The sequence below is a fragment of the Lithobates pipiens genome, unplaced genomic scaffold, assembly GCF_037356315.1.
Source record: "Lithobates pipiens isolate NorthernLeopardFrog02 unplaced genomic scaffold, aLitPip1_a1.2 Scaffold_16, whole genome shotgun sequence".
NCBI lineage: Eukaryota > Metazoa > Chordata > Amphibia > Anura > Ranidae > Lithobates > Lithobates pipiens.
In genome coordinates, this window is record NW_027507748.1 from 655,437,518 (window position 1) to 655,452,744 (window position 15,227).

At 44.8% G+C, this 15,227-nt stretch overlaps 1 protein-coding gene across 1 annotated transcript in view; it reads right to left on the bottom strand.

Moving 5' to 3' along the window:
- The window catches only part of ARHGAP42 (Rho GTPase activating protein 42), a 531,185-nt gene extending 516,595 nt beyond the window's left edge, over positions 1 to 14,590 (bottom strand). The window contains exon 1 of the mRNA XM_077484403.1: positions 13,874 to 14,590. Coding sequence (XP_077340529.1) covers positions 13,874 to 14,027 — 154 coding nt within the window. The 5' untranslated portion in view covers positions 14,028 to 14,590. The remainder of the gene's footprint in view (positions 1 to 13,873) is intronic.
- Positions 14,591 to 15,227: the final 637 nt, after the last annotated feature.

The window sequence follows — 15,227 nt, forward strand, 5'->3', positions numbered from 1 at the left end:
AGGGACAGAGGGACATCGCTCCAAATCAGGGACAGCTGGGAGCTATGGTTTCATCTCTGTGTATCACAGGGCAGTCACATCACTGAATATATGTAATGTCCTGTACACACAATAGACAAAAATCCATGGGATTTTTTCCAATGGATGTTGGGTCAAACTTGTCTTGCATACACACGGTCGCACAAAGTTGTCGGATAATGCGATCGTTCAGAACGAGGTGCGGTAGAACACGTACGAGGGGACTATAAAGAGGCCAGTAGCCAATAGCTTTCGTCTGGTAATTTATTCTGAGCATGCGTAGCGCTTTGTGCGTCAGAATTGTCTGCACACGATCGGAATTTAAAAGATCGGATTTTGTTGTCAGAAAATTTTAGAACAAGATCTCAAACTTTGTGTGTCGGAAATTCAGACCGATGGAGCCCACACACGATCGGAATTTCCGACAACACAGTCCGATTGCACATTTTCAGTCGGAAAGTCCGACCATGTGTATAGGCATAACGGTTTACACTGATTTGATGGGAAGGCACTGATTTGATGAGTGGGGGATGCTAATGTGAAGGGGGAATCTGAAGGGAAAGGGAGACAATAATGTTACATAGTTAGTCAGGTTGAAAAAAGACACAAGTCCATCCAGTTCAACCACAAAAAATAAAATAAAAAAATAACATCATACAATCCCATATACCCAATTCTATACCCACAGTTGATCCAGAGGAAGGCGAAAAACCCCAGCCGAGTATGATCCAATTTGCTAAAGCAGGGGAAAAAATTCCTTCCTGATCCCCTGAGAGGCAATCGGATTTTCTCCGGATCAACTTTATCTATAAATGTATAGTTACATAGTTAATAGTTAGATGTGATGGAGGGACATTAATGTAAAGCGGAAAATTCAGATTTTGGGGGTGACTCTGATGTGATGGGGTTTGTAATGTGAAGGGGAGCTCTGATGTCATGGAGGGACCATGATGTGATGGGGGAAATGTAATGTGAAAGGGGGGCTCTGGTGTGATGTGTTGGGGGGACTATAATGTAACGGAGAGACTCGTCTAATGTGATGGAAGGACTGTGATGTGAAGGAGGGTGACGGGGTGATTCTGATGAGATAAGGGACTCTGATATAATGAGAGGACTATGATGTAATGGGGACTGACTCCTATTGCAAGACGGGTGCATGTTAGCTATCCTAGTTAGTATTAAATAGCAGCGGAGGAAGGGTTTTATAATTAGTTTCTATCAACATGATATTGATCGAAATCTTAGACAAGTCGTTTGCAATGTCCTGCCAGTCCCAGGAAATCCGCAAACCCCTCTTTCATGTCATGTAGGGGAGCTTACAGTTAAGATCCATTAGAGGAAGGTAAACAGTAGAGAGCCGTCCCCTGGGCCAATCTGTCGATCTGCAGGACAGCTCGAACAAAGTCAATGTAGGAGAGCCAGGCACTAAACAAAGGTAAAAAAAGATACAATCTGATTGTATCTAAAAAGCTCAAAAGGGGGCATATACAAGGTGTTCTGAAAATGAGTTAGAGTATACGGTGTATCACCATTTAAAAAGTCGCCAATCTGTAGGAAAACCTTTATTTATCCACCAAGAAAACCAAAAGGAATGTATCTCAAACTCCTGGATATCAAACACTGGAGACAAGCGGGGCTGAATAGAAGAGAGGGGCCACCTAGCCCTCAACCTTTCCCAAATAGTCAACGATTACAACAGGGTAGGGCACAAGATAGGAGAACGCAACCTGATAGGAATCCACAGGGCTTTAATTAGACAATGGGTACATGCCAATGCTTCAGTCGAGACCCACTTGGGCATAGGTCCTACAGCAGTGGTGTAGGCCAGCTGAGCAATTTGTGCCGCCTGATGGTAAGCTAGGGGATTGGGGTTTTGGGAGTGTACAGCGTTAAGCGATTTATCCTAGGACATTTACCACCCCAAAACATATTGGAAAATCAAATTTTTGAGCCTCTGATGTAATGAGGGGACTATGATGTGAAGGGGACTGACTCGTATTTGATTGCCAGAATCTAAAGCAAAGGGGAGACACCATGGAGTGGGCAGGGCTGGACTGGGACAGAAATTTGGCCCTGGACTTTATCCAGAGCGGCCCACTTACATTTTGAGTGTTCCATCAGCACTCCCTTACATCAGAGTGTCTCATCACCAGCTCCCTTACAACAGTGTCCCATTAGCACCCCTTACATCAGAGTGTCCCATCACCAGCCCCCTTACAACAGAGTGTCCCATCAGCACCCCTTACATCAGAGTGTCCCATTACCAGCCCCCTTACATCAGAGTGTCCCATCAGCCACTCCTTATATCAGAGTGTCCCATCAGCATTCCCTTACATCAGAGTGGCCCATCACCAGCCCCCTTACATCAGAGTGGCCCACTGAGCCATCGGCCCACCGGGAAACTCCCGGTAGTCCCAATGGCCAGTACATGCCTGGGAGTGGGTGATGTCCTCATCCACTGCAGTGTCATTCAGCCCAAACAAATACAGTTTAGGACTGGAGTGCCTTGTGATTTTGCATACTTTTAAAGGGTGGCGTGACTGAAAATGGTTGAGACACGCTGGCTTAATACATACACTTTGAGTCACAACCACATAGCGATTCAGAGAACTAGGGTTCCCTATTCACAGCCTGCACCACCTTTGCACTACCTGGAAGGTACTGCTTGCATCTCTGTCACAATGTTTACAGACTGTCAGTGACTCACACACAGCCAATGCCAGCGGGGAGACTAAGGCCTGGTTCACTACTATGCATTTTTTTTGTTCGTTTTCAGTTTGGCAGAAACACACTATAGTCCATTTAACATGGTTTCCTATGGGAAATATGAAGATGTATTTGCGATTTTTAAGGTGCAAAATTATAACAAAATCATTTATAAAAAGTAGAAATTTATTAGAACAGTAAAAACAGACATACAAAATGTAAGCATTGATATTACAGTTCTAACACATATGCTGACTTATTTAATCTCTACATGTTTCGCCTTGGTAATTGGCTTCTTCAGGAGAATTTATTGCTATCATGCACAGTGAGCACTGTATAGTCAAAAACTATTTGTATATAAATTGAGGCTCCAGAGTCATAGGGACATGAAATATTGGTTCATCTGGTCTAACCATAGAGGGGGATATTTCTAGAGTACAGCCACTGGTAATGGTCCAAAATCCTATACTAGGAATCCTTTGATATGTTCCCAAGCTTGAAAGTTGATTATTCACCTCCAATTCCACAAAGGAATGGATAAAAATGCAAGAAATGACAAAAGAGATAAGATGAACTAATTTCTGAACTTTCACAAAGTCAAATTATGACCCCTTAAGTCAGAAGTTCACCAGACAATCTCTCCCCTTCCCATGCTGGTGCTTTATCCTTATTAGATAAGCAAAATATTCTCTCTCTGTGGTTTCCAGTGGATCCAACCTGCATTGGTGGGAACAAGGCCTTAGAAACAGAGAGAAAGAAGGGAGAGCTCCCCGGGGAGGATAATACACAGGTGTGTTGATAGTAAGCCCCCCTGACTGTTTTTTTACTGCACCCCCATATTAGACAGGTCATTTTCAACATACATTATGCAGGCATAGCCCACTGTTCTCACCATCAGGAAATTGACATGGAACTACCGCTGGAGTCAGGGTTGCCACTTTTTCTTCAAGCCAAACCCGAACACTTTAGCAGCGCACAGTTTTTTTTTAAGTATATATATATATATATATATATATATATATATATATATATACCTCCCAACTTTTTGAGATGGGAATAAGGGACACCTATTAGCAAAAATATGTAGGCATAGGACACACCCCCGTCCACGCCCCCTCAAAGGAGCACTGTACAAAAAAAAAGATTAGTTCAGGGGAGGAATGACCATTGGGCCACTCGGGCACTGCCCGAGGTCCCCGTGCCACTAGGGGGCCCCATCAGGGTTGCCAGCCTCAGTAAAACCAGGGAAAGTATGTAAAAATCTGTGTTTTTTTTTTTTTTACATCTGTCTCTGAAATGTCCCTTACCAACATCCTTTTGGTCTAAAAATCCTTAGGCCCCTTTCACACGGGACGGATCAGTAATGATCCGCCCCGTGATGATCCGCTCGCTCAGAGGGGATCGCTCCATTGTCCCCGCTGAGCCGGCGGCGGACAGGGCGGTGTCTGCACACTGTGCCGGGACCGCCCTGTCAGCTCTCCGCTCTCCTCTATGGGGATCGGATGAACACGGACTGTCTGTCCGTGTTCATCCGATCCGCTCTGCAGACAGATAGAAAAATAGGATTTTCCTCGGTCTGCAGAATCGGACAGTAGCGGAGGCGGACAATAGCGGGTGTCTGCGGATGAACATCCCATAGGAATACATGTATGTCTGTATTTCATCCGCAAACGGATGGATGAAATACGGACATACTGTCCGCATGTGTGAAAGGGGCCTATGATTATAGCTACCCCACCTCTCCAGTACCTTCTCAGCCAATAGAAACAGGTCCGTGTAAACTGTGTGATTGTATACTGTGTGTGTGTGTGTTTGTGTATACTGTGTGGCCCCATAATGTCTGATTGCCCTGGGGCCCCATATTCTCCTATTGCCTGGGGGCCCCATGAGTTGTCAGTCCGCCCCTGGATTAGTTAAACCCATAAGTTTCTTTGTTTTTTTTACCCATAGTATTTCTTTATACTGGCTTTTGGAATTTACAAATGCAACAGTTCAGAAATTGGATGAAAGGTTTAGCACAGGAAAACACTTTTTTAAAGATAAAACATGCTTTTTTATACAACTATATAGACCAAAATGAGGGACAAATTAGTAGGAAAGAGGGACAGAGGGACTTCAAATCAGGGACAGTCCCTCAAAATCAGGGATAAAGGTGGGAGGTATGGAATAGTAATGCAGTGCACATAGTGCCCCCTCACCCTCCTGTCAAGCCTTGTTCCGAGCCCCATTCCTGCCTGAATAATATGTCCGGGTTTTAGGCGGACTGAAACCCGGACACATGATTCATAACCTGGATGGTGCGGGTGAATCCTGGATAGGTGGCAACCCTAGCTGAAGTACATGTAGATAGTAGGTGACTGCAAATGGACAGCAGTAGATCAACAGCACTGAGATGCAAAAAAAGATGAAAAAAAAATGATAACAATTGTTTGTGATACATCATGCGTTAGCAAACTAAAGGGCAAACATCTGCTTTAAAGCTGTACTTCTTTGCATACTTTTACAGCCCACTATTACAAAGCCAAACTTCCTGTTTACCTCTTCTGGGGAGCATTCTTCATAGATTTCCTTGGAGAATCCATGAGCAGCTGGTGACATGTCACTGGTACCAGAAACAGGAAGTTCAACTCACATCAATGCCCTTGGTGTCACCAAGACAGGAAGTGAGGGGACATCTCCCAAACAGTAAGGGCCGGTTCACACAGCGGGCGAGGTGACACGACTCGCCTCGCTCCCGCAAGTCGCCCCCGTTCTGTACAATGGAACCGTTCTGAGAGGAGCGACTCGAGTCGCTCCGACTCAGAAAAAAGGTTCCTGTACTACTTCTGGGCGACTTCAGGGGCGACTTGCATTGACTTCTATACAGAAGTCCTCTGCAAGTCGCCGCTGAGGTCGCCGCAGGTCGCGGCGAGGCAAGTCGGAGACGCCTCGCCGCGCCTGCAGTGTGAACCGGCCCTAACAGCAATAAACACCTGAATGAGGATTGAACTATTCCCCAATCTTCCAAAAACAAAATGCAAAAAAAGGTACAAGGGTTTTTTTTTTTTTGCATCTTTTGAAAACAAGGCTTCCTTTATTATCTCAAATTAGACATGGGCGCCGTCAAAAAATTAGTTTTGTTTCCTTCCGTTTCGTATTAAAAGAAATTTGTATTTCCTAATTCGTGTCCGAAATTCAATTCAGATTCGTACGAAATACGAATTTTCGTTAGATTCGTAAACTTTTTGTTAAAATAACGAAAGTTTGTTATAATGAATTTATCATTATGAGGGGTTCCCACCCTCCCTGTGCTGTCGCTGACTTCCTGGGGTTTTAACTTTGTTAACTTTGTGTAACAATTACGAATTTTCGTTATGAATTTGGAAACCGAAATTCTTAAGCGAAATTTTGTATTTCGTACGCAATTCGTATGCATGAAAATTCGGATTTCAGATTTCTTGGAAATTCTAATTTAAATTAGATGTACACCAATCTGTTTATTGTTGGTATGTGCTCTTATGTCTCATATAAAAACCTATTGCCAAAAAAAAAAAAAAAAAAATTATAATAAAAGTTTAAGGCTTGGTTCACATATGAGGCTCACAGCAGGGGTCGGGTACGTCCTGGTTCATAATTTCAGGTCCAATTTCAGCCCAATTTTGGGCTGAATTCGGACCTGAAACAGACCAAAAGACGCACAGCATTTTTGTGCAAAACGCACCGGACCCGCTGCAGACATATGTGAACCGGCTCCATAGAGAGACGGTCAAAATCTCCTGCTATTGTGAATTGGATTTGCAATGGTGTGAACCCAGCCTAAAGCAGACTTTTACCCTGCCTCAGGCTGTACAAAGGCAGTCTATAGAGATGGATGTAGATGCAGTGGCTGCACAGACACAGCCAGATGTCAAAACTGTGCCCATAAAATGCAGCTACTGTGCCCATCATTTGTAGCCACTGTGCCCATCATATGCAGCTTCTGTGCCCACCATATGCAGCTTCTGTGCCCATCATATGCAGCTTCTGTGACCATCATATTCAGCCTCTGTGCCCATCATATGCAGCCTCTGTGCCCACCATATGCAGCTTCTGTGCCCATCTTATGCAGCTTCTGTGCCCATCTTATGCAGCTTCTGCGCCCATCATATGCAGCCTGTGTTCATCATATGCAGCCTCTGTGCCCATCATATGCAGCTTCTGTGCCCATCATATGCAGCTTCTGTGCCCATCATATGCAGCCTCTGCGCCCACCATATGGAGCCTATGTGCCCATCATATGCAGCCTCTCTGTCCATCATTTGCAGCCTCTGTGCCCATCATATGCAGCTTCTGTGCCCACCATATGCAGCTTCTGTGCCCAGAATATGCAACCTCTGTGCCCATCATATGCAGCTTCTGTGCCTATCATATGCAGCTTCTGTGCCCATCATATGCAGCTTCTGTGCCCATCATATGCAGCCTCTGTGTCAACCATATGCAGCCTCTGTGCCCAGCATATGCAGCCTCTGTGCCCAGCATATGCAGCCTCTGTGCCCAGCATATGCAGCTTCTGTGCCTACCATATGCAGCCTCTGTGCCCAGCATATGCAGCCTCTGTGCCCAGCATATGCAGCTTCTGTGCCCACCATATGCAGCTTCTGTGCCCATGATGTGCCTGTGTCTATAATATGCAGCCAATGAAATGCACCCTCTTCTGCACATCCATGCAGCTGTTGTGCCTGCATCCACTTGTATAGGCTGCCTGCACGCAGCTCCAAGGTGGATGCAGATGCAAAAAGCAGCGTCTCAGGACGGAGTCAACCCGCCTGAATGAGCCCATAGGCTGCCTGTGTGCAGCTCAGGGAGGATGCAATTGGAATAACCAATGCAGCCTACATACAGAATGGGTGTCAACACTTGTCTAAATGAATCCTAAATCTGGCCATACACCTATAGATTAGCTGCAGATTTTCTATGGTTAGATGGAAAATTGGGAGTTTCTTCTATCAGCACAGTTTAGCGAACATGGAGAAATCTGTTGCACTTTTTCCATCTAACCATAGAAAATTTGCAGATAATCTATAGGTGTATGGCCAACTTAAGACAAGAGAGTACAAAATCTGGAGCAGCTTTGTACAGAAAATAATCAGCTTTCAGTTTTTTTTGTCAAAGCTTAATTGAACAAGCTAAAATTAGAAGCTGATTGGCTACCGGCACCAGATTTTTCACTCTCCAGTTTTAGTAAATCAACAAATGTGTTTAGATTTGTATTTTAAAGCAGCGATTATGGTGCCTAAATAGATGCTCTTACTAGCATAATTTATGCACATACGTATGTAAATGAATGCATATATATGCAAAAGCATGACTGCTGATAAGGTAGTACTGGGCCCAGGCCTCATCGGTGCAAACGGGGGGCCTGGTCACATGCCAAGCAGGAGGGTCGGCAGTACTGCCTTATTGCTGACACTTTTTGCATACCTCCCAACATTTTGAGATGGGAATGAGGGACACCTACTAGCAAATTTATGTAGATATAGGTCACGCCCCCGTCACACCCCCTTAAAGGAGAATTAACCAAAAAAAAAGGTTAATTCAATCCACAAGGACTTTTTTTTACCACTACTATTCCTTTATATTGGCTTTTAAAATGTACAAATGCAGCAATTTAGAATTTGGATGAAAGGTTTAGCAATGGGAAACACTTTTTGAAAGATAAAAAGTGCATTTTATATACAACTATATAGATCAGACCAAAATGAGGGACAAATGAGGAGGAAAGAGGGACAAAGGGACATTGCTCCTTGAAATCAGGGACAGTTGGGAGCTATGACTTTTTTTGTGAAATGCTGCCAGCTTCTACTTTTCTTTTCTCCCTCCAGCTGTGCTGCAGGGGGATCTGTTCTGGTATTTGTACTCCCTACTGTCTTGGACCCCTGTGTGTCCCTTTATCTATATTATTTCAGGGTAGTGCAGCTCACCATCCTAAACAAACACACCACCCTGAATTACATTAAGTAATTGGTACAGATCGCTGAATGTGGGGGTGCAGATATTGCCTCAGTGTCACTATTCACTTGAATGGGTCTTGGTCAACGGGGGTATCATTTCATCCATGGCTGCAAAGCATAGCATTGCGGCCGTTGCATGTTAGCAAAAATATAATTCAATATTTTCAGAGGAGTGGGGCCCTGTCAGGTAGGCTATACGTGGCCCCATGATTTCTATAGGCAACCTTGTGCATTAGTAAGACCTCATATGGAATATGCAGTTCAGTTTTGGACACCAGTTCATAAAAAGGATATTGGCGAACTGGAGAAAGTGCAGAGAAGGGCAACCAAACTGATAAGAGGCATGGAGGAACTCAGCTATGAGAATAGATTAGAGGAACTGAATTCATTCCCTCTTGAGAAGAGGAGATTAAGGGGGGGTATGATCAACATGTACAAATATATAAGGGGTCCTTATAGTGAACTTGGTTTCAAGTTACTGTATTTATCGGCGTATAACACACACATTCATTTTAAGAGGGAAGAAAACAGGAAAAAACTTGCATTTTAAATAAGGAACTTTGGAGCAAAATAAGGGTCAGTGCCCATCTGCAGCCTCACCATTGCCATCAATGCAGCCTGATCAATGCCAATCTGCAGCCCCACAAGTGGCCTCAATGCAACCTCATTAGTCCACATCAATGCAGCCTCACCACTGCCATCAATGCAGCAGCCTCACCATTGCCATCAATGCAGCAGCCTCACCACTGCCGCAGCTTCACCATTGCAATCAATGTAGCAATCAATGTAGCCTGATCAATGCCAATCTGCAGCCCCAAAAGTGGCATCAATGCAGCCTCATCAGTCCACATCAATGCAGCCTCGCCATTGCCATCAATGCAGCAGCCTCACCATTACCATCAATGCAGCAGCCTCACCATTGCCATTAATACAGCAGCCTCACCACTGCTGCAGCCTCACCACTGGCATCAATGCAGCAGCCTCACTATTGCCATCAATGCAGCAGCCTCATCATTGCCATTAATACAGCAGCCTCACCACTGCCGCAGCCTCACCATTGCCATCAATGCAGCAGCCTCACCATTGCATTCAATGCAGCAGCCTCATCATTGCATTCAATGCAGCAGCCTCACCATTGCCATTAATACAGCAGCCTCACCATTGCCTTCAATGCAGCAGTCTCACCATTGCCATCAGTGCAGTCTGATCGATGCCCATCTGCAGCCTAGAGGGGACAGGGAGGGGGCGGGATGAGCGCAGACAGATTACATACAGTGAGACTCTCCTATGATAGACAGAACATCAGTCCAATGGTGGCCTAGGAAACAGGAATTCCTATTACAGAGGCCGCCAAGTAAACAGGAGATTCTCACTGTATGTAATCTGATGGCGCTCATCCCGCCCCCTCCCTGTCCCCTCCGGGGAGCTAAAATTGAAGTATCGGCGTATAATACGCACACGCTATTTGCACCCAATTTTCATGGTAAAAAAGTGCGTGTTATACGCCAATAATTACAGTATTCACTTTAAGGCAATTGCCAAGGCAGCACTCTTTACATTTGAGAGGAAAAAAAAAATAACTTCCACGTACAGAAAGGCTTCTTCACAGTAAGAGCTGTGAAAATGTGGTACAGACGCCCTCAAGAACTAGTTTTGGCCAGCTCAGTGGAGTGTTTTAAAAAAAAAGAGCTGGATATATTGCTAAATGAACAAACTATAACTGGATACTAATATACAGTATATGTAATAACACCAGAGAATGTTGATCCAGGAATATCCAATTGCCTCCTGGGGATCAGGAAGGAATTTATTTTCTCCTGCAGGAGCATATAGGTATAGGATAAAGCTTTGTGTGTTTTTTTGCCTTCCTCTATGATTGTGTATACGGAGGTTTTCTATTTATCTATTACTTTTGGTTGAACTAGATGCACTTATGCCTTTTTATAACCTATGTAACTATAATGTATATGTGCGTGAAATTCATTATAATGGCTAGAAAGAAAAAAAAACAGAACATTCTTGCCAATAGAATGAATGTATGCACATAGAAGGGGGGGATTTATTAAAACCGGTACACACAGAATCTGGTGCAGCTGTGCATAGTAACCAATCAGCATCTAGCTTCAGCTTCTTAAATTAAGCTTTGACAATAAGTGCCGTTTCACACTATTGTGATGGCAGATATCACATGTAAATCGCAGCACCACTGCTGTTCACATTACATGTGATGGCTGTGCGGTGTGATGTCAGCCATACAGATAGCATGGCTGATATTGCACCGCATTCGGTCCAAACACGCAGAGGACCCTTTTTTCTGTTCGGACCAAAATCGAATCACATGTGTGTTCACACATATGCGATCCGATTCATGTCCAAACTGTCAGTTCGCAGTGCGATATGCGAGCTGAAATGGGGGTGTCGTTAACATATAATGACACGCCCCAGCAGTTCGCTTATGGCAGTGTGAACTGCCGTGCGTGTCGGGTGCGATGCGGGAACCCGCAGTTGATTCGCAGGGTTCTTACATCGCAATAGTGTGTACCGGCACTGAAACCTAGAAAAGGATTGGTTACTATGCACAGCAGTACGAGCCCATTCACACTAGAACACGGTGCCAGAAACCCACCTTCCATGTGCGTTTCCAGCACCGCATTCAAAGCGCACTGCAGCTGCGATCTGCAATGGGTGTCAGTATTATGTTAATGACACCCCAAATGTTGGTCACAAACGCAGCTTGTTTGCCCGCACCTGATCCCGCAGAAGTACCATGCGATCCGATAACAGTGAGTTTCCAAAAGTAGTGTATGCACTACGTTTGGTGCGGTATGATTTCAGCCCAAAAATTCTAAATGAATGGGCTGAAAATCGCACCACACAGAATTGCACGTGAATCAAGTGTGCATGTGAATTCCCGGTGTGAACCGGCCATCCAGCGTAGATGGCAGTATTTTAATACATCCTTGTGCATAAAGTCTAATACTCCCCAGATTATTTCTCCTGCATTTAAATAAACCAAGCACAATGATGCCCCAAATGCAGTGCGTTGGCCTGCACTGGATCGCATGCTGCAAAAGTACCATGTGATCCGGTTGCAGCGCATGTCCAAAAGTAGTGCATGCACTACTTTTGGTGCAATTTCAGCCCATTCAAAATGAATGGGCTGAAATCGCACCACACATAACTGCATGTGAATTGCAAACTGCAACCTGCATAGGTGTGAATTAGGCCTAAGGCTGGATTCACATCTATGCATTTTTAGTGCTTTTTGCATTTTTCGGATTTGCTATACAGAACGTGTTCCATAGGAAACCATGTTAAATGGACTGTAGTGCAAATGTGCAAAATGCAAAAAGCACTAAAAATGCATAGGTGTGAATCAGGTCTTATACACAAAAAAAATGTCTAAAAATACTCCCATCTATGCTGGATCACATTACTGAAAAAATCAGGCATAAAAAAATTGCGCACTGAGGGCTGCTTCACACCAGGGAACACACAGGATGTGCGTTCCGGTGCGAATCACATGCAGTTCTGCAGGGTTTGATTTCAGCCCATTCATTTTGAATGCACTGAAATCGCACCGCGCCATAAGTAGCGCATGCACTACTTTTGGAAATTACAACAGAAGCCTAATTCTCCCCTCAAATAATTCCTCTTGCATTTATCCACTTGCGGACCGCTGCACGTCGATATATGTCGGCAAAATGGCAGCGGTGAACAAATGGGCGTACCTGTAAGTCCCCTTTAATTGGCGTGACTAGCAGGCGCGTGCCCGCTGCATACAGCGTGACCGTGCCTGCGGGACCCGGGGACTTGATGTTGACGGTCTCCCGGCAATCGTGTCACGGAGCCGCAGAACGGGGAGATGCCTATGTAAACAAGGCATTTACCCTTTCTGCCTAGTGACATGACAGAGATCACTGCTTCCTGTCATTGCAAGCAGTGATTGCTGTCATGTCCTAGGTAGCCCATCCCCCAACAGTTAGAATCACTCCCTAGGACACACTTAACCCCTTGATCACCCCCTAGTGTTTAACCCCTTCTATGCCAGTGTAATTTACACAGTAATCAGCGCATTTTTATAGCACCGATCGCTGTATAAATGACAATGGTCCCAAAATAGTGTCAAAAGTGTCCATTGTGTCTGCCATGATGTCGCAGTCATGATAAAAATCGCAGATCGCTGCCATTACTAATAAAAAATAAATAATAATAAAAATGCCATAAAACGATCCCCTATTTTGTAAACGCTATTACTTTTGCGCAAACCAATCAATATACATTTATTGCTTTTTTTTTTTTTTTTTTTTTTTTACCAAAAATAAGTAGAAGAATACGTATCGGCCTAAACTGAAGAAAAAAAAAATTTTCTATATTTTTGGGGGATATTTATTATAGCAAAAAGTAAAAAATATTGCTTTTTTTAATTTACACTCTTTTTTTGTTTATGCTGCAAAAAATAAATACCGCAGAGATGCTCAAATACCACCAAAAGAAAGCTTTATTTTTGGGGGATATTTATTATAGCAAAAAGTAAAACAAAAAAGCTTTTTATTTAAAATTGTCGTTCTTTTTTTTGTTTATGGCGCAAAAAATAAAAACCGCGAGGTGCTCAAATACCACCAAAGGAAATCTCTATTTGTGGGGAGGAAAAAAAAGGACGTACGTTTTGTTTGGGTGCAATGTCGCACAGCCACGCAAATTTGTCAGTTAAATCGACGCAGTGCCGAATCGCAAAGGCGTGCTCTGGTCAGGAAGGGGGTAAAATCTTCCGGGGCTGAAGCGGTTAAATAAACCAAGTACAACAGGCTAGTCTATTAGATTGTAAGCTCTTAGGAACAGCCTTGTTCTGTTGAATTTCACTTCTATAGATTTCTATAGACTGCATACTATATTGTCTTCCCTTGCAATATAAAGCACTGTGCTGGAGGTATATAAATCCTGTATAATAGTAATAAATAATATAATAGTAATAATAAAAAAAAATTATAGTAATAGCAATAAAAAAAAAAATGTGAATGTATCCAGCATGTCACAACATCCAACGTGTGTTATGATCAACATAATAACAATAACTTCCTAGAAAAGACAAATATTGTGTGAAATGTGATCTGCAACAATGTAAGTCATGCAGGGAAGGGATGCAGATCTCTGGAAGGGGGGACGTGTCTCCGACTTACTTCTCAGCGCCCCGACCAGCATGTTCCCATCCTTGATCAGCTCTTTAATAAACTTGTTGGTCCGGTCCAGCTCAATCTCATGACATTTCAGCCTTTCCCTGAAGTCGGGACTGTCCAGGTAGGAATCGCTGAACTCCAGAGTCGGCAGCCCCATTGTAACGATCCTGAATGGAGGAGAAGAGTGGAGTTGGGGGGAGGAAGTTTATTGCAGAAGAGCAGCGAGTCGCCCGATTCGGGATCCTAGGAGCAGAAGGTCCCCCAAGTGTGCCCAGAGCTGTCACCCAGCTGCATTGTCCCCCTGTCTGTGTCTGCAGTCAGCAGTGTGCAGACATTTCCGGCAGATCTTCAGCCTTGCCTTCCCCCCTCCCTCTGTGATCACTATGGCTGATCAAGTCCTAGTCCCAGACTACAGGACTACAGATCCCCCCCCCTCCTCCCTCCTTCTAGATTGTGCCACTCAGGGACTCCCAGCAAGGTCACCCTCAGGTCACTTCACATTCCTAGATAAAGTCAATGGAGGGAGGTGGGATCAGGGCTCTCCCTTTGTCCAAATTCCTTGAAAGCTGCTCTGAAGACAGCAAAAGAATGGGGACTATGAGGGAGGGGGGGTGTGCAGGGATCAGGATGGAGGAGATCCTGGAAGGACCATGCTATGGGCAGCTCCAGGGTGAAGGTCCCACTTCCAGCTGTCTGCGGAACTCCCAGGACAAACACTGAGAAAAGTTTAGGGAAAGAAAAGAAGTTTGGGAAGTTGAGAAGTTTGTCTCCTGATTGCCATCTATAGGGGACATGAGGGATAGCTACAGACGTATGACCTCATCGGGGTCATTGTAGTCTACACAGCCAAAATATCATTCCGAAACCCCCGTGCAGGAGCAGTGATGGGACAAGGACCCCCCCCCCCCCCCCAGAATACAAGGCGAGGAGGCAATCGTGCACCCCCCACCACCACTTCCAAAAGTGGGACTTCCGCTTTAAGGGAAGGGGGCGCCCTGACATGCAAAATTTGGCATGTCATTTTTTTTGGGGGGGGGGGGGGGGGAGCAGATACCCTCTTTTTAGAGGGTTGCAGCTCCCACTTCCTCCTGGCGCACAGTGGCACCGGAAGGGAGATCACCTCTCCCCCCTCCCTCTCTGCAATCATCTGGGACACGTCACAGGTCCCAGATGATTGCCTGGCCAGTCACGGTGTGCGCGAGGCTCGCGTATGCGCATTGGGTGCCCAGCTGTGAAGCCAGGTGCCCACAGTGAAGCCGGCGCCGCAGAGAGGAGGGGGAGAGGAACGGAGCTTCATTCTCCCGCATCGCTGGACCCTGGGACAGGTAAGTGTCCAATTATTAAAATTCAGCAGCTG